The sequence below is a fragment of the Condylura cristata genome, unplaced genomic scaffold, assembly GCF_000260355.1.
Source record: "Condylura cristata isolate star-nosed mole 26May11 unplaced genomic scaffold, ConCri1.0 scaffold00012, whole genome shotgun sequence".
Lineage (NCBI taxonomy): Eukaryota > Metazoa > Chordata > Mammalia > Eulipotyphla > Talpidae > Condylura > Condylura cristata.
In genome coordinates, this window is record NW_004567113.1 from 2919877 (window position 1) to 2939100 (window position 19224).

Genomic DNA, 19224 nt, shown 5'->3' on the forward strand with positions numbered 1-19224 from the left:
AAAAAAAAATACTTTGGTCAATCACCACTGAGATTCTGAGGCTCCTAACTTCGCCAGCTCCTTCACCACTGACTGTGCAGGGAACAGATGCCAGAGCACACTTCTCCCAAGAAAGTTCCACCACAACTGAAGCCGCTTCCAGCTCGTGGCACAGTGCAGTGTGGCTGGGCTTCCCCAGCTGTGCTTATTGCTGATCATCACAGAGCTGCATGCGACCTAGTCCCTGTTCATATTTCTTCTTTCAGGAGAAAGAGTTATTCTAGTGTATTCTGTTTTTCTGGTACTATAACAAGAAGAAGCAAAGCAAAAGGAACATTAATATTCCTGAGTTTTGTTTTGGTTACCATTCATATTTCTGTTTTGAAATAGAAGATGATAAAATTTCATGGACATAATTCCTACACACTGATACATATCTATTGAATTTGTTTGTACAGCTCAATCTCCTGCTAAATTCACCTATGCTGAAAAAAATGAAACTGAAAAAATACCATATCAGTAAAAATAGTATTTTTTTATTTCTTTTTTTTTTAAAGATTTACTTATTTATTCATACAGAACTGGGTACAGGCCAGAGATGCGGCGGGTGAGAGGCTTCACCAGAGACAGAGTGGGGAGAAGAGTAGGCAGACTGACGAAGTACACTGCTGAGGGGAGCAGCTGGCAGGTCAGGAGAGGTCTGCCACGCCATGTGGTCACCTCCGGGGCAGGTGGGGATCGAACTCATGCGGAAGTGGCTTAAGCTTCTTAGTGCTGTGCTTTAACCCACTGCGCCACCACGGAGGGCCTATTTCTTTATTTTTAAATGGATTTATTTCTAGGTGCTTATTCTACACTTGGTAGTTCTCTGATCTCTAATAAAAGAACCTCACCTAAGCCTGTTATTTTCTTGTACCTGGTAATACAGATAACTAGTGTTAAAGTTAATTAACCTTTTTGGGAGACCAACTGGTTAGGAATAACAATAAAAAAGATTTGGTGAGTTGGATTTTCAGTCCTTTAGCCTTTTAATAAAGCTGCTTTATCATAATTTGCTATATAGGTTTACAATAACCTACTGTAATAATATAATATACTAAGCAACAGCAAGCACAGTTTTCTTTTTTTGTTTTTCCAAAGATGTATTTGTTTATGCATACAGAACTGGGGTATAGGCCAGTGGTGCAGGGGTGGTAACAGGATTCACAAGAGACAGAGTGGGGAACAAACAGGCGGACGGATGAAGTACACTGCTGAAGGGAGCAGGGGGCAAGACAGGAGAGGTCTGCCGCGCCATGTGGGCCACCTCTCTGGCCACGGATCAAACTTGCACAAAGCTACTGCAGCCAGCTCTGCAGCCCTGGGCTTTAACCTGCTGCACCACCAGGAAGGGACCTAGCACAGAAGTTTTCAAATTGTGATGTCTGGATCACCAACCTCAACCTCACCTGGAAACTCCTTGGACATGCCAATTATCACAGTACACCCAGATCTAATGTATAAGAAAGCCTGGGTGGGGGTACCATGTACCTCCACTTTAGAAACCATGGGACTAGTATACCATTGGAACTTAATAAATGTTAAATTAGGAAGAGGAAGAGATGTGAGAGAAGTAACCTAACAAAAAATTGTAAGAATTAAAAATGTGTGTCTGAGAAAATCTAGTTGTGCAAGGAAGTAAAATAAAGACAAGACTTTGAAGTAATCATTTTAATTGTTTATCAATTAAGCTATTATGTGAAATGGCAGAACACTGAAAAAACAATACTGTGTCTGCTGGAAATGCCTCCTGTGCCTGAATGTGTGTCAGGGCTACCTCACAGGCAGGAGTCAACAAAACAATCAATTTTGTCAGGGCTACCTCACAGGCAGGAGTCAACAAAACAATCAATTTAGTTTGCTTCAAAGAAACCTTATGGTGACAAGTGAGGAAAAATCCCAGAACAGACAGATCTACTGAAATACACTGCTGAGGGGAGCAGCAGGTGAGGCAGGAGAGATCTGCTGTGCCATGTGTGTCACCTCCCTGGCCCGGAAATTGAACTCAGATCTTAGAGGTGATAGCGTTGAGTCAACCCCAAGGCCACCAGGCAGGCCCAGTATCCATTTTTTGTTGTAGTTGAAGAAAGATTATGTGTTTATTCTATGCATGTAACTTAACACTATAAAATGAGACCAACTTTGGGAGGGAGGCACTAATCACTCAAAAATATCTAATAACAGGGCCCTCCCTGGTGGCGCAGCGGGTTAAAGCACTGCACTAAGAAGCTTAAGCCACTTCCACATGAGTTCAATCCCCGCCTGCCCCGGAGGAGATCCACATGGCGAGGCAGACCTCTCCTGACCCTCCCGCTGCTCCCCTCAGCAGTGTACTTCTTAAAAGATCTGCCTGTTCTAGTCCCCACTCTGTCTCTGGTGAATCCTCTCACCCTCCGCATCTCTGGCCTGTACCCCATTTCTATGTGAATAAGTAAATAAATCTTTTAAAAAAAAATCTAATAACAGTTCCCAGTTCTATGACACAAAATAACCACTTTAATAAACCTCTCTTATTAAACTCTAAGCTCACTTCTCAGTGCTGATTATTTCAGTGTGTTTTATGATTAAATAAGTAAAAGCATTTTTAAGAATATTATTTATCAATATTATTTCCACAGAAGATTCAGTGTGATGGTATCATGAGCCATTTCCTATTTTCACTACTTAACCTGTGTTATCTTTGGACTATATTTAATCAGACTTTCCTTCAGTTGTGCAAATAGGGAATCCATTTACACACACCCCTCAGGGTGCTGGACAAAAGTGGGAATGGTTCTTCCTCATTACTCACACAGCATGCTAAACAAGTGTCAGTAGCTTAAACATGTTACATGCCAAGCCAGAATTTCCATCACCGTGAAAATATAGTTCAGCAAATAGAATGAATCTATTGCCAGCCTTCTATATTGACTTATGAGGTTTAAATACTCAGTCTTGTGGAGTTCCATTTATAAAACCATTTCTACAACCACAAAATTAGGGCTGGTCCTGTACATGGAAAAAAAAATAAAAACAGCTAAATTAAAATTTCAACAGAAGATGTTTCCAAAACTCTCTTACCATTATTCTTGTATTTTTACTTAATATTTTATACCGAAACACATACACCAACACTCCCAATATAAATATATGTATGTATGAGTATAAACATGCATTATATAGTGAGAGAGAGAGACATGCACACAAACAGATATACTATGGCTACAACTCAAATATTCCTAACCAAGGCCTAAGTGATACTCAGCAACCAATGAAGTGCTAAATAGATGGTACACCTGTTGCAGGATAAAAACAAAGGGAGCCCTCCCTAGTGGCTCAGAGGGTTAAAGCACAACACTGCAAGGGAGCAGCAGCCACTCCAATGTGAGTTCGATCCCCCAGCCTGGAGGTGATCCACATGGCGTGGCAGACCTCTCCTGACCCACCCGCTACTCTGCTTGCTCTGCTCCCTGCTCTCTCTCTGGTGAATCCTCTCACCGCCCCTGCACCTCTGTTCCACATTGAGTTCTGTATGCATAAATAAATAAATAAATCTTAAAAAAAAAAGAAGAAGAAGAAGCATAATGATGGCATAACTATGTACAAAATGGCTAGTTCTCACTCAGACCAATCTGCAGACACTTTTATTGGGCTACAAGACAACTGCCAAGAGGGTAGAAGGGAAAGTGCAGGCCTGGCCTATTCACTGCCTGGGGACATGGGATATCAAAGCAGTGACTCTAATGCCACAGAAATCCACTCATGCCAACTTCTCTGGTCATTTGCATAACCCTCCAGCCACTTCTGCACCTCCTTCCCAAAGTGCTCTGAACCAAAGACCTGTCCTCTCAATGCTGCTGCCTTTCCTCAAAGTCATTTCACTCCGTCTTCTCAACAATACCGGTCTATTTTCTTCATGCCTACATTATCAACCTCCTCATAGCCCTCCTTCACTGGCCTGGTCCTAACTAGAATCTGACTCTGTCACAGGATAACAGCACTGCAGCCTGTTCAGCATTTGAAAGCAGCAGAATTTTCCTAAACCTTCTTGCTTTGTTGCATCTTCCATTACATGTACAAAGTTTTTTCTTATAGGGAGATCCTAAACTCTTTTAACAGTTCCACCTTCATTTCTAGCCAGTCCTTGCTCTTCTCCCTTCCTTACTGACAACACATAAGCTGTTATACTGATGTTATTCAAAATATTGTCTAATCATTTAATATTTTTATGCAGTGTTACTGGTTTACAAAACTGTGTATAATTCAGGGAGAGGGCTCACACCTCTTCAGGTACATGTTAACACTCAACACTATTAGCAAAACACCAATAGCCTGTCACCATAATTCACTGTAATCACAACTACATAACTTGGGAAAATATATCTCTGTTTCCTTTATAATTACAATTGGAATAACAACTCTATACAAAGCTTCAAAAATATTAAAATAGATGTGTATGAAAGCCTGTAAGCCTAAGTACTATATGCATAACACACTAAAAGAAAGCAAATATTAAAGAACCCCACTAATGAAAAAAAAAATTATCTATAGACTGCCTACTATCTGCACCTGGCTTATAGGAAATAATTACAAAAATGGAAACTAAACCTATGGGGTATTTACAGCAATTTGAAACAGAGGATTCATCTTGGAGGGAAGTACTGTTGAGCTTAATGGTGAGGTACAAGTAACACTAGTTATGTTCACACATATGTCCTGTCTTTTTATACCTAATTTTATTATATGTATCGATCACATAATTCATATTACTAACAATACAGATTTAGCAGTCTAAAGTTATTTTAAATTTACAGTGTCAAGGAGGTGGGGCATGATTCTGCATTTCCAATGAGCTTCAAGTAGTACTAACTTTGCTGGTCCAGAAGCCTCTCTGAACTACAGGGGTTTAGAAAACTTAGTCATGTCTGACCAATCACACTGTTTCAAAAACCTGAATTTTACAAAACCTTCTCAAATATTCAAACTGAGCTCTATGTTATCATTGACTTGATGGAGAACCACTGCTACTCACAAGCTTTGCAACCTTGGAAAGTTAATTAACATTTCTGTACTAAAATGTCTTCATCTTTAAGTGGAGAATAGTAATAGCTCTAAGTACCTCATAAAATTGTTGTAAGACTTCTATGGGTAAATTAAGATAATATTTATTATAATGCTTGGCTTATATTGACGCTTTAAATTTTTTTTGTTATTGTTCTTGCCTTATCCATCTAGCAAATTCCTATTAAGCCATTACTTCTACAAAGCTATTCTAACATTCTTGTACTACAGAAACACACTCTCAATGCACTTCATAATCCATCTCTGCTACTGATATATTCCTGACCAAGTATAATTTGTTTACATGTTTCTCTTTCACTTCCTACTGCACAAGTATTGAGAGCCAGAATTTCTCTTCTACTTCTATATCCTTTATACATACCATTTTGACTGGTGAGAAAAAAAATTATTATGAATTATTATGAATCAGCCTTAAGAAGTACTTTAGCAGGAAGAAGTGTTATAAAATGTTAACACTGAATATGTATTTTTGGAGAGGAAATTTTCTCTTCTTAAGAAATAGTCACTCATTAATTATTTTAAACCACCTATATAAGTTCTAATTTTCTAAGAGGAGAATGGCAAGATAGGAGTTGTATAACAGTCTTTTGGGATGCTGTATTTGTCTTTTATTATTATTATTATTTTTTAATAAGCAAGCCTTGAAAGTATAAATCCTGCAATTACATTTTCTAAATAATTTATCCATTTTACTAATATAGCACATAAGATTTAATAAAATCAAGTTGCTGTAGCTTAGGTAAAAGGAAACACCATACAACAAATACTCTAATATTTTATAAGGTCTTATTTTTCAAATGAATGTACCCAATAGCTGTTTTGAGTAAAGAATTATTCCTGACAATACTTAGGGCTAAGAGAGTTCCTGAAGCATACAGCAAGCTCTAGGACCAGGGCTTCTATGAAGAAATTTGGAAAGAGGTTATAGGATGCATAAGAATGAGGTCATGTCTGATTCCTTCCCTGAGGATTACATGTTTGTGAGTGACAGTTTCTTTGTGTCATCTTGTCTCACTCCTGTGTCCCAGCAGAAAACAGCAGCACTGGTAGTTCATTCAGAACAGAGAATATACCAACTTTTGATTTTCTTTATGCCTGAAGTGTCCCCGCCCTGACTGCATTCTTCTCCTTACCTCTGCTTTTCAGTGGTGGCAGTGTGGGGTGCAGGTCTTTATTACATTCATTCCGTTCTGTGCAGCATTCAATGGATCTTCTTTGATGAGGAATGGGTGTGTCCTAACATTGAAACCAAACAGCTATTACTATATTTCCCCAAATTTCAAAGCCATATAATCTAATTAGAAATTAGAACGATTTACAGGACTCATTAAAATTCTGTTAATTTTACTTGAACATCTTAAAAAGGTTGTTTTCTCTTACATAATTTCTTTCAAATTGCCATGTGATATTTTACTGAAAATATTGCATTTCCAGAAAATTAATCCTACATTTGTAATAACTAGTGTGCACAATATAAACTGAGAAGAAAGGTTGGTTTAATGCAGTGAGCAGTTTGAGCAGGATGATCTATCTAGTGAGCCACAAGCGAGAAATTAACAAAACCAAAACAAATTATATTTGATTTCAAAATGAGAATTGGCCCAATAAGGATTCTTCAAATTATTTCCAAATTACTGAAACCAGGATAGTCAAGAAAAAGAACTGTTTTGTCTTGCTTGAATCCTCACTGTTTAAAATCTAGCCAGAAAAGGTCACAAAGTAGAATCATGGCATCTCCCTTACCCGACACTGAAAATCAGAGCCTTCTAGTCCTAGACATCCAGACGTGACCACAGGCATCCCAGAGTCATCTTCTTCTATCATTGTGAAACAATATCCATCTGTGCTAAAACCCAAACACACTGAATAAGTATGTGTGTGTGTGCACAAGTATGAGACTGTGTGTGTGTGTGGGGGGGGGGTGAGATTGTATGAGAAGGGTAAAAGAAAATGAAACATTTACCATTTATTTAATTTAAATAAAGAAAAAGTCAATGATCATTCTAGGTTATAATCTGTTAAGAAAATTTCTTTATATGAGTTGATTTAAATAAACAAATATTTTAGTAATATCTCCCCTGCCAAAAACTTTTAAGAAACAAAGACCCAAACTTTCCACACAATATATACCATTAATAACCACCTATGTGAATGAGTCACTCTAAACTTATTTCGGTCCTTTACAAGCTATCATTTTTTACAAGTCAGAAAAACAACTCTATGAAGACGGTGGTACTACCTTCATTCACTATTGAAGGATATGATTTTGAAGAGTTCTCATAACTCCCAAAGGCAACTGAGGCAGAGACGCAGAAGGGGCTCACACTGTGTTTGCGGACATCTGCGCTGGTTTACTTTGAAGCAGTACAATTACCTCTTTTCAAGGCATACAAACTACAGCAGGCAGGACATGGGCCAGCAGAATTGAGACTGCCGAGATTCTGCCATTGCTGCACCCACTCTGGGCTGACCTGACACATGAAAACATCAGCTTTGTGTGAGTTGTCTGGGCTTAAGATGGGGGTGAGGCAAAAATGGGAACAGAAAGATGGGGTTTCAACAAGACCACTGAAACCAAATAAACAGCATCTTGAATTTCTAGATCGTTTTCCAGATTCAAAAGAATCTTCACCTCTTCTATTCATTTAATCTTCTCAATAACAATAAAATAGTTTTTCTATTTTATAGATGAGAAAAGTTTTGAGAGTGTAATGAAATTATACAAAGTCATAAAACAAACAGCTATAGTATCAGGCCTTGAATTGGAGACCTCAATTCATGCCCACACACTTTCCACTATCTTCTTTGTATTAAAAATGAAAAACAAGATCTATTTATAAACAGACATTCCTGTCTCACGAGTTTGGATGATTCATGGCAGAAGATTCTCAGTGTAAGTTGCAAGTCACTATGCGTGTGATAAACAATAAAGCACTAAAGTGTATCTCCCTCCTTTTCTATATGTATGTGTGTACTCAGCATCCCAGACAGATAAGACAAGGTCAGAAGGAAGCTCTGAGCATGGGTCTGTATTTTCTGTATTGGTGGTAGCAGCATCCTCCCACATATCAGCACTTCAGTTCTCATCAATGCCTTTAGAACAGTTTGCTTGGTTTATAAACCTGAAGTGATACAAAATAACTCAGAGTACACAAATTAGCACAGCAAAGTTCAACATACTAATGAATGGCGAGGGGGTTCTGTGTTTACTTCTGAGGAGAGCGTACGTATATATATAATATCTCCGTTAGACCTAGGTCAAATGCATGGATATTGTTGTAGAAGAAAGACTAGTACTGAACAGTCTATGCTGAATTGTTTGGGGCCTTCTACCCAATTTAGTGCAATTGCTATGAAAATCTATAGCATGTAAACATTTAAAGCAATAAATAAAATAGTTATCTATTACAAATTTAAACAATACAAAGAATAACCATGTAGATTTGTCTGTTACTGTTAAATTCAAAGATATGTACAACTGTTAGTCACTGTTTAAATTATGTAGATTTTAGTCAGGTAACTAAAATAACTGGGAGCTTCTTAAAGCTTCACTAACAATAGTTCTATTTACTAATATTTATTGAGCTTACTATGTATAGGGAATTAGATACCGAGAACACAGGGGTTCTGTGTTTACTTCTGAGGAGAGCATACTTATATATATAACTGTGATCCTTGCAGAGACACATTCACCTCAAACAGTAGTGTTATTTATTCTACTAATTAGGAATAAAAGCAAAGAATGCTGAACGGTATTAGTTACCAAAATAAAAGAATCCTGAAAATCTATGTGAGTGCCACCCCCCCAGGGTCCCCCCCCCCAAGCCCCTGCAATCATCTTAGCTGGGTGGATTCCTATAAAGGTGGAAAGGAAGAGGAGAAAATACATCTACTACTACGCTCCCCTTTTCTGGCATTTCCTCCGAGATGTCACTGAACTGCAGGGGAAGGTAAATTATAAGAGAAATGATAAATTTTCATGTGGGAAATGCCTTTTCACTTTATAGTCAAAGACCCATAAGTGCGATATATTTTCTTTTAGCAGCCACAGAAAAGGCTTAGTGTTGTCCTTTTTTTCTATGATGTACCGGATTTCCTTGAATTTGTCTCAACTTTTATATTAAAAAGTCTTTGTATATTCTCACTCCTACCACCCTGCGCAGACCCACCTTGCTTTTCAGCTAGCCTGCCCCAAGAGTCAACCAGGAGACACTTCTCTCCTCTCTCAACTGATCCATTCTGCCTAGTACTATGTGATAAGTCTCTCGTTTTCATTCTCTACTGAAGAATCTTCAGTGATTCTCTTTGCATAATTTTCAAGAAGTTTCTATCATTCATTTTCCATCCAGTCTAATAGCAAATTCAGCCTGTTAACATTCAGTCATGATGGAGAGGCATAAAAAGAGAGTATCCTTTTTAATGAAAGGCTTCATAGGTGCGTAGGAAATCAGTATCTTACAATAAAATTGCAAGTTCTAATCAAGAATCCACCATTCTCAGAAGTGCTAAGATCTGAACTCTCCATCTTGTTCTGAAGGGGTTAAAAAAAAAAAAGTGAGAGATCATAAATCATAATGCTCAATTAGCCTGGGGAATGGTGGGATAAACAGGATGTGATACAAAATCTATAACACAAAGAAATTGATGTGTCCTTTAAACACCCTGAGACCCTGAAACAGGAGCACCTGTCTCAAAACTCACATCTCGTTCAGCAAGAAGTTTAAAAGCCCTGGGTTAGCACAACCTTTGTGAAAAGGTTCACAGCCCTAAGGTTTCTCTCTCCCCTTTTTGACTCTTCCAGGTGGAGGTGGAGACCATCTGTTGCCTACTTACGCATTTAGTTGTCATTTGCATATTCACTGCACAAATATAGTGCATCCTGACATTTTATAACTGTTAAAGTATAAAACCTTCCCTGTCAGGAGAACTCTTGGACAGAACCCAATAATGTAAATGAAGAAATATTCAAAATTATTCCTGAAAGAAAAAGAAAATATTTAGAAAAGGCTAAGTTGGAGGAAGTAATGAACCTGAGAAGCAATGGCATTACAAACAAACCAGCTAAAAAGGGAAGAGCCTGTATAGCCAGACAAGATTATATAGAGGAAAAGAAAATAAGCAAGGCTGAAATTACAATTGCTCAGACAGGAAAGTAAGACAGAACATAGGTATGTGAAAGTCATATAAAAATAATTACTTCAAGGAGACTTTCTGGTCTGAGGTTCTGAGAATAGAATCTGGAAATGGAAATGGAAGGATTAATAATGCAAAGTATCAACTGAGATAATACTGAGAAGATAGATATTATCTTGAGGGAAATAGGACAATGGTCTACTCCCTTATTCTGAATTACACTTGTAATAAAAGCTCCAACACTGCATTTAGCCGTGATACATTTGCACTATTTCCTGTAACATACACGCCATTAGGCAGTAGAAATGGCATAGATGTCTTGGAAAGCAGGTGCATGTGCACTGATCTCATAGGAACAAGGCCATGAATGACTTTGATCTTCCTATTGGCAAGGAAAGTGATTAATGATAATGGTAAAGAGTATAAAAATGCTCTAAACTGGGTTGGACTTCCTGTTGGCACAAAGGGGTTAAGTTTCAGCACTGGGCAATGGGCAGCCACTGTAGCACAAGTTTGATCCCCAGCCAGAACGCTGACCCATATGGTGCAGCAGACTTTCTACAGTTTCCATGAATTATCATGTGAGATTTCAGGATCTTTTTATGAAAATCTTGACTTTGACCTCCTTTTATTTTATTATCTCCAGGAAAATGGTAATTATAATGAGCATGATACATACCATGAAAACCTGGGTAAACCTAAGACACCTATGTTGGCTAAGATCTTCCTCATCAAAGTCTTCAGGCTAGACAGTTTGGAACAATCTTTAGCTAAGCTCAAGTAACATCACCTTTTTTTTTTTTTTCAGTAACTTTTTTACCCAAGAGAGAATAAAAGATTTAGTGCTGTATTACTCAAAAAGTGTATTGTCCTGCAAGTGAACATACTATTTGTTACTGTTCCATGAGAAGGCAAATACAGAAACTGAAATGTAGAGCAATAAATGTAGCTCTGTTGAACCTAACAGAACTTAGACATAATAGAACATACAGTTTATGAAATTTATTTTTCCAGTAATTCATTTCTTACTGTACTTCATAAAAACATCAGTGTGTAATTTATTGGTGGAGAGAACTGCCTTTCAACAAATATAAATTGTGATGGATTGATTTGGAGATTAAAGAGTAGAAGAATGTGTTTACAGGAATGGAGGCAGAAGGGCCTAGATTAATCTGGGTTTTAGGGCACAGAAATAAATGCAATCCCGTGATTTACACATGATTGGCTGCAGTTTATAGGAGACCCAACTGTAGTCAATACCTCAAAGGCAAAATGGATGGGCTCTGTATTCAAGAGTTAATATTCCCTCCTTTGAGACCAGTATTAGGGTTAACTGCTGGTTACAAATTCAGAGATTTGGAATCCTGGCCACATTTTTTTTTGTTTGTTTGTTTACATGAACAATGACCTAGTAAAAAGTTTTTAACCTCTCAGGGCCTCCAATGCCTTGCCTAGAAACACAGACATGCTATATATTTTAAGAGGAATGTGGTGGTGAGTCAAGATATGTCAATGTAAACATGTAAATATTAGTTTTGTAGTGACATTTACAAATTAAGAGAGTTATGTTTACTGGCATGGTATATGCATGTTCTTTGGAGGGGTCCCATTGTTATTGCTGTTGCTTATTTTGCTGCTTTATTTATTTGTGTTCCTTTTCTTTGCTGCCATAAACCAAAGGTTTGCAATCATGTAATTCATATGCTGTTTTAATCTCAATTCTGTCTCTATGTTCGCATTAAATACTTTTAAACTATAGCTAGAAAAGTCAATAAATCTGCTTTAGATCTTTTCCTCTTTGACCTCTAACAGCCTCTGACATGGTTAATCATATACCTTTTCTCTGTAAACTTGTCTTCAATGCTACCATCCTCATAGCTTTCTGCTTATTCTGAGTCCTCTTTCAATTAAGCAATAAATGTCCTATTCTGGGGCTCTGCTGTTTTCTGTTATTATTGTCAATTCTCGATGACCCACCGAGCCAAAGTCTCCCCTTGCCTGTGAGCTTGACTGGCACTTGATTCAGTAAACAGAATGTTGGAAGGCATGACACTAGCAGAGGGTTTATGAAGTTGCTCTCTCATGGGAAAGAAGATGCCTGGGGTAGATACTAGCCCCAGTAGAATAAGGACAGCTGTGGAGCAAGCCTGAACTCAAGCAGCAGTCGGAAGCCAATCACATCCAATCCAGCAAAAATCCAGCAAAGCTGCAGTTCACTTATAGCCCAGGAATGAGAAAATTAAGGTCTCTGTCTAAGCCACCATGATTTTGATGGTATTTATTTCACAACAAAAATTGATTAATAGTCTAACTCTCTTTATGCTTTCTCCCTCAGTTCTTCTCTGTGTTCCTGTTCCATAACGTGTTGCCTAATCTTTAATAATTCAACCTCGATGTGTAAACTCTTCAATTTTACTTGTCTAATATTGGCACATCATTCTTATCTCTTTCTTTTTTTTCAATAAAAGGCCATACTTTGCATCTAAATCTATATCCAGACCTTGTGAAGATTTCTAGGTTCCTTTCACATCCAAATCATCAACACCAATCTTTTCTTCTCAATATTTCTCCAGTACATTGGAGACACCAGCACCACCCTAGACCGAGATTACTTTCTCTAACATGAACACAGTTCATAAGTTTACTTTTCACCCTAGACCGAGCTATTTTCTCTTACATGAACACAGTTCATAAGTTTACTTTTTTGCTCCACATGAATTCATTGTTCTACTGTCTTATACTCTGCAGCACAGAGAAAAGCAAGTTACATCACATTCATCTCCATTCGCCACCCTGGCTAAAATATCCCATCTATGGCTTCCTGACACTCTCAGAAACAAGACCAGTAGTCTTACTAAAGCCCACCAGGCCAACAATAGTTTCCTGTCTCCAGGATCACCCCCTACCGTATCTCTTCCTCCCTGTATTTCAGGGGAACCATTTGTCTTTGGAGATACAAAAAGCTCTTTTCTATTGCAGATAATTTGCTTTGTAGTTACTGTTGCCTTAACAATTTCTCCCAAATAGACTTGATACTTCAGTGGTCTATATTGAAAAAAAGTGACACAATACTTAAATTTGGATCACTGTGGAAAGCCTAGACATATGAGGACTGGATTACAGTTCAAATAATACACATAGGTTTTTTCTCCGTTGCTAAAAATTCAGCCAAAAATAGTAAAATTTCCACCTAATTTTTTTCTACCTACTAATTTTCTTTTCTTCTGAAAGTTTTGTGATTTTCCTGGTATTATTTCTGGTGATTCTAAAGAGGTAATATTTTCCAGGAAACACTGAGCTTTGGAATCATTGGCTCAAGACTCAGTGATCCCATCTATTTTTCTATTGGACAAGAACCACACTTCTAGACCTCTGGGTTCTAATTTCTATGCCCAATGGTAAGAATAAACACTCCCTATCATGCTGAGCTTTTCTGCCAAGTAAATGAGATATTATTTATGACAGCACCAAATAGTCTTCTTTATGTTATTCAGTTACATGTTTTGAGGTAGACATACACACAACATACACAGATAAGCTTATATATTTGATTTCACTTCATAGGAAATTTAAACAAAGGCCTTAGGAAGAAAAAAAAATTCAATTTAGTTTCATGCTCCTTCCTAAATAACGAGGCCCTACACAGCTGCCCAGATATTTTGCCTGCATTACAAACCTAGCAGAGTCTATCACCCTATTCTGGTTCATTATCCTTTCTGGAGATAGACTTTGCTTCATTCTTCTTATTATTAATATTACTAGGGTAAAATGGACATATAGCATTTATCTCACATTTTAGCTCCAGAAATCCTCACTTGCATGGTTAAACTCTTCTCCCAACCACAATTATTAGGCTTGCCTCTGTTCCTTGCTATCTTCATTAAGGGCTAAATACAGTCATTGTGGCCAGAAAAAAAAAATGTAGTTGCATAAAGAAGTATATGGAAGAGAGAGGCAAATAGAGTAGGCTCAAATTTTGGAGACTACTTATGCAAATATGAATATTTACTAGTAGTTTATGCTCTAGTACTCATAAGAGATCTGTTAATAAACTGTTACCCAGAGTCAGTTTACAAATATTTCTACAACTTCAGTGTTCCTTCCAAATTCTAACACCATCAGCACAGTGATTGTTTAAGAGAAAACACCTACACATCTTATTTTATTTCTAGAATCAATCTTTTGAAAGAAAATAAAGGTTTTGATTCCTTGACAAGAAGCCTGGGCCTTGTGTGCTAAGTTCATGTGCATGTGTGTTGATTAGTGGAAGAAAAGAAGCTCAGAACATCATTTAAAAAAAAATGCAATTCAGTATTTAGCTTAAAACAGATAAAAAATTAACTGTGAAAACAGAGAATCAATGTAGTTGAGTGCTATTCCAGAAAACATGAAAATGTATTCTTGAAAACAACAGCCTACCATTCTAAAATTGAAAAATTAAGATTTTGTTAAAACCAGGTTTACATAACTTATATGACCAACCTGCAGATATTGTTGACTGAGTCTTCTGGACAGTGGTGGTGGCATTTGCAGTGCAAGATCTTTGGACGAGGGGTCGGGGCTGTGCTCTCACCATCCTCTTTCTTGGTGCCCACATTTAATTTTCCCGAACTGCGCAAAAGCATGTTATCAAGAAAGTTTGCTGAAAAGAAGAGGAAGCATTTAAGTACCTGTGGGATAGCCCAAAGTCTTTTGTTGAAACAATGAGGTGTTAAGCAAAATATTAACTATTCATGACATTTAAAGATTTAGTTAGAAAATTTCAATGTGCTTGATACTAAAATGTATACTTTATACATATATGTGTGCATGTGTGTGTGTGTATTATCAAAAATATCATAGTTTTTCAGGATAGATTTTAAAATTAAATTATAATAGCTCTATTTATATGAGTGCAAGGAGCTACTGAGGTGAGATGAGAAAATTAAGAGTCAAAGTTTAATCTGTGCCCAGCTAATAAAGCAAAGACCAGCATTTAAGCCCTGGTTGTCTGACCACTAACATTCCCTTTCCATCAGTCTTATTTGAGAATTTTATTTACTTTGCTATAACATATTTTGTGGAGAAATTATTAAACATATTTAATCTGAAAAATTGTGGAGGAAGATGAAAAACTTTTAAATCTTATCACTGAGATGTTTTTCAAAGGACACACCTTTCCTACCAGCTTTTACATGCACAAGTTCTATGTATAACATTAAAGATGGTTCTATACCCGTAACCACTGTAACTGCTGGAGGACACTACAGTATATGATCACTACAAAAAGATTTTCCAGGTTCAAAATTAGACTTCATTATTTACCAGTTAGTTTATCCTCAGTAACTTTATATTCTCATCATGACTCATTTTCTTATTTTTCAAAATGGAGACAACTATAAGCACTTTCCTCATGACAAAGTCTAGCATGTGCATTTACATAGTTAAAAAAATGAGTTAATAATTTTAGAATTTATTTTTCATCTTTTAATTTATAAGACACTGTTTCTTAACATTGGGGGACATATAACTGAGACTCTTCTACACCACCACTTTGGAAAATAATGATAGTCAAGAAGGATATACATTATATGATAGCTATCATATTTCAAAATTGTAGAAAGAACTTTCATTCATGCTGTATCACTAAAAAATTGTCAGTCTTAGCAACGTTTGATTTAAAATTTTTCTCACAATACATCTTGCTTTTCTGTAATTAAATTGAATTTCAATTAAAATATTACTTTAAAGACTTTCAACAAAAACTGTAAATTTTAGGTCAGAAGTACAACATAAACAATAAATCCATACACTGTACATTTATTATTTGTTAAACCACAAATTAAGTCCTCTAGGTAATAGTTACATCAGAGAAAGAAAAGTTCAGAAAAAGATGACTTTCTGAATTTTAGCTAATTAGTGGAATCTTCATAAAGTAATAATTGAAAAAATATGTTAATCAATTTGTCAGAATTTCTCCTTAATTATTAACTAATATTTTGTTTGTTTTTCAAGCTTATACTAATGGGTACATCTAACTTAGTCAAACAGCTCCTTACACAGTCGGTCCTTGCTTAATGTAGTTATAGATTCTTGGAATCAGCAACTTTAAACATAACAGTGTATAATGAAACCAGGAAAATATGTTATTGGAGGCTATAGACCTTTGTTGCCCAACTTATCTCAAAGCAATTAAATATAAGATATTCAATGGCTTCCTTGGTGGCAGAGGTTAAGTCTCAGCACTATCACCACTATGGCCTGCATTTGTTTCCCAGCCAGGGATGTGAGCCACATGGCACAGCAGATCTCTCCCATCTCAACCTGTGTTCCTCTCAGCAGTGCATTTCAGTAGATCTGCCTGTTCTGCTCTGTCTCTTCTGAATCTTCTCACTTCCCCATCTCCCATTATCTCTAGCCTACACCACAGTTCTTATATGTATAAATATTTAAAATAAATAAGAAACACAAGATATTTAAAATGTATTATATTCTGCTTTTTTTTTTTCCATAGTAGATCTCTTATGCTTTAGGTTTCCAAAAAAGAAAGAAAAAAAAGGAGTAAGAACTCATTATCATGCTTATGTCTTATCACGCTCAGCAAATATGTGTCAGATGCCTACCTTATTTGAGGCACAGCTGACTAAGCAGGCTGAACAATATATATATAAAACTTTACTATATAACTTTAGAAAAAGCTATACAATGGAATGTTTATGCTACATGGTCTTCATCAGAAAGGAAACACACCTTATAATATCAGATATAATATACCATTAAAAAAAACACTTTGGGCCCTCCCTGGTGGTAGAGCGGGTTTGATCCCTGCCTGCCCTGGAGGAGATCCACATGGCACAGTAGACCTCTCCTGACCCGCCTGCTGCTCCCCTCAGCAGTGTACTTCGTTGATCTGCCTGTTCTACACCCCACTCTGTCTCTGGTGAATCCTCTCACCCTCCGCATCTCTGGCCTGTACCCCAGTTCTGTATGAATAAATAAAAAAATAACATTTTAAGAAAGAATTCATAATTTTTCATATTTTAAAATGATATAAATTTAAGAGCTTAAAAAATAGCCAGAAGAGTGTTCTTTGTATCACTGTTCATAACAGTTGTCCTATCTTTACAACAGAAGAGGAATAGTTAGATCTCTAACATAGATTCCTATGTATCTATCAAATGTTGATATAAAGTATTTTTATTGATAAGACTAGTAAAATTTTCTTGAAATGGGTAGGTTACAAGGTAGTTCAAATATAAAATCTCATTAAATTACAGGAAAGGGGCTAAAAAATGAGACTATAATATAAATGAGATCAAGGAGAGACAACAGCAATACAAGTCTCCTAAACTGAAAAGAGAAGCAGTAACTGACTTATCAAGGCCACAAACAATGATTCCTAACATAAAGGTGGAGGAGAAGTCAGGAAGAAACACCATTTTACCTATTATAAAAGATGCTTTTAACCATTCCATCCCCAAAACTTATCAGAGTAGTGATAAAAGTTATTTTCAGAAATGAAATTAAAAGGAGGATGGCAAACAGGAGGCTTACACATTTTGGAAGGAGTGAAAAGTTAAGTTACACTTCCCCAGTTCCCATAGCTAAAATCTGTTCTTCCCCACCCCTTCAGAAGACAGAAAGAGTAAATTTAATAGGAATGTCACTGAGATTGCTTCTTTTAACCATCAGATGAGGAATGGCTGCAAGGTAAGCATAAAAAACAGGGTATCATTATATTGCAAACATGCATGAATCCTGTCAATGGATACTGATTTCTTGCTCATCTGCTACATGGTTTTGAAAACTAAAGTAGACTGGTTTATAACTATTTTATTTAGAAATGTTACCAAATCAGTAATAAAAGATAAGGATTTAGGAAGTGTATCAGTGAAATAAATCTATATTATCCAACAATGAGGCCCAATGGTGACAAGATTACCAATATGCACAGAGCTTTCACATGTCTTTCATAATGCTCCATTTTCTACTGAGTGAGCCACTATTTTAGGGTCCTTATGTATCTACAGAAAGCCTGCCACATCAAAGGTTGAGAAAAAAATGAATATAAGAAGATAAAGCTCTTCTATTAAAGGAAATAGAAACATTTAAATTATAGTTAACACTCAGCTTTCTAACACATATTTTGCATTAATGGCACAAGAACATGTTTTTGTAAAAAAGAGAGTAACAAATAGGAAACTCTAAAAATATAACTGTAGAAATAAACAGGCAGTGAGTTGAGAGCTAAAGATTGGAAAGTCTTCTACAATGTAGGACAGCATACAGGAAAGAAAAGTCAAGTACATCATAGAATCCTGGAAATTCAACATCTAGATAATAGCTATAGAAACAGAGACATGAGAAAATCATCAAGCTCATAATTTGTGCTAATTACCGTAAATAAAAAGTATTGATTTTCTAGCTCGACAAGACCCACAGAATATAAAAATAGACCCTCTCCAATATGTTACTGTAAAGTCATAACAATGAAGACAAGGGATATCCTAAAATATTATATATGTGAGAAAAAGAGATTAAAAATAAATATGGCTGGCCCCTCCCTAGTAGTGTAGCAGGTTAAAGAACAGTACTAAGAAGCTAAAGCGACTTCAGCATGAGTTCGATCCCATTTCCAGAGGTGATCCACATGGCATGGCAGACCTCTCCTGACCCGCCACCTGCTGCTCCCCTCAGCAGGGTACTTAGTCGGCCTGTTCTGCTCCCCACTCTGTCTCTGGTGAATCCTCTTACTGCCCCTGCACCTCTGGCCTGTACCCCACTTCTGTGTGCATAAATAAATAAATCTTTAAAAATAAAAATAAAAATAAATATAGTTTTGAAATTTCCACAGCAAAACTGGAAACTAGAATAAACTACAGTCAAGTTATCAAATTCTAAAGGGAAAATAAAACTTCAAATCTATAAATCAAATATAATCTTAGAAAGAAAAAGCACTTTAAGATACTCAAGGTCTCAAGCATTTATATCCTATTTACCTTTCTTAAAAAATTAGTAGAGGCCCTCCCTGGT

At 36.6% G+C, this 19224-nt stretch overlaps 1 protein-coding gene across 2 annotated transcripts in view; it reads right to left on the bottom strand.

Annotated features, from left to right (window-relative positions):
- BMPR1B (bone morphogenetic protein receptor, type IB) overlaps window positions 1-19224 on the bottom strand; it is a 119468-nt gene that overhangs the window by 32109 nt on the left and 68135 nt on the right. For both annotated transcript variants that reach the window (XM_004681111.2, XM_004681112.2), the window contains exons 2-4: window positions 14695-14854; window positions 6823-6925; window positions 6213-6315 (exon numbers count right to left, since the gene is read on the bottom strand). In XM_004681111.2, coding sequence (XP_004681168.1) covers window positions 6213-6315; window positions 6823-6925; window positions 14695-14854 — 366 coding nt within the window. The remainder of the gene's footprint in view (window positions 1-6212; window positions 6316-6822; window positions 6926-14694; window positions 14855-19224) is intronic.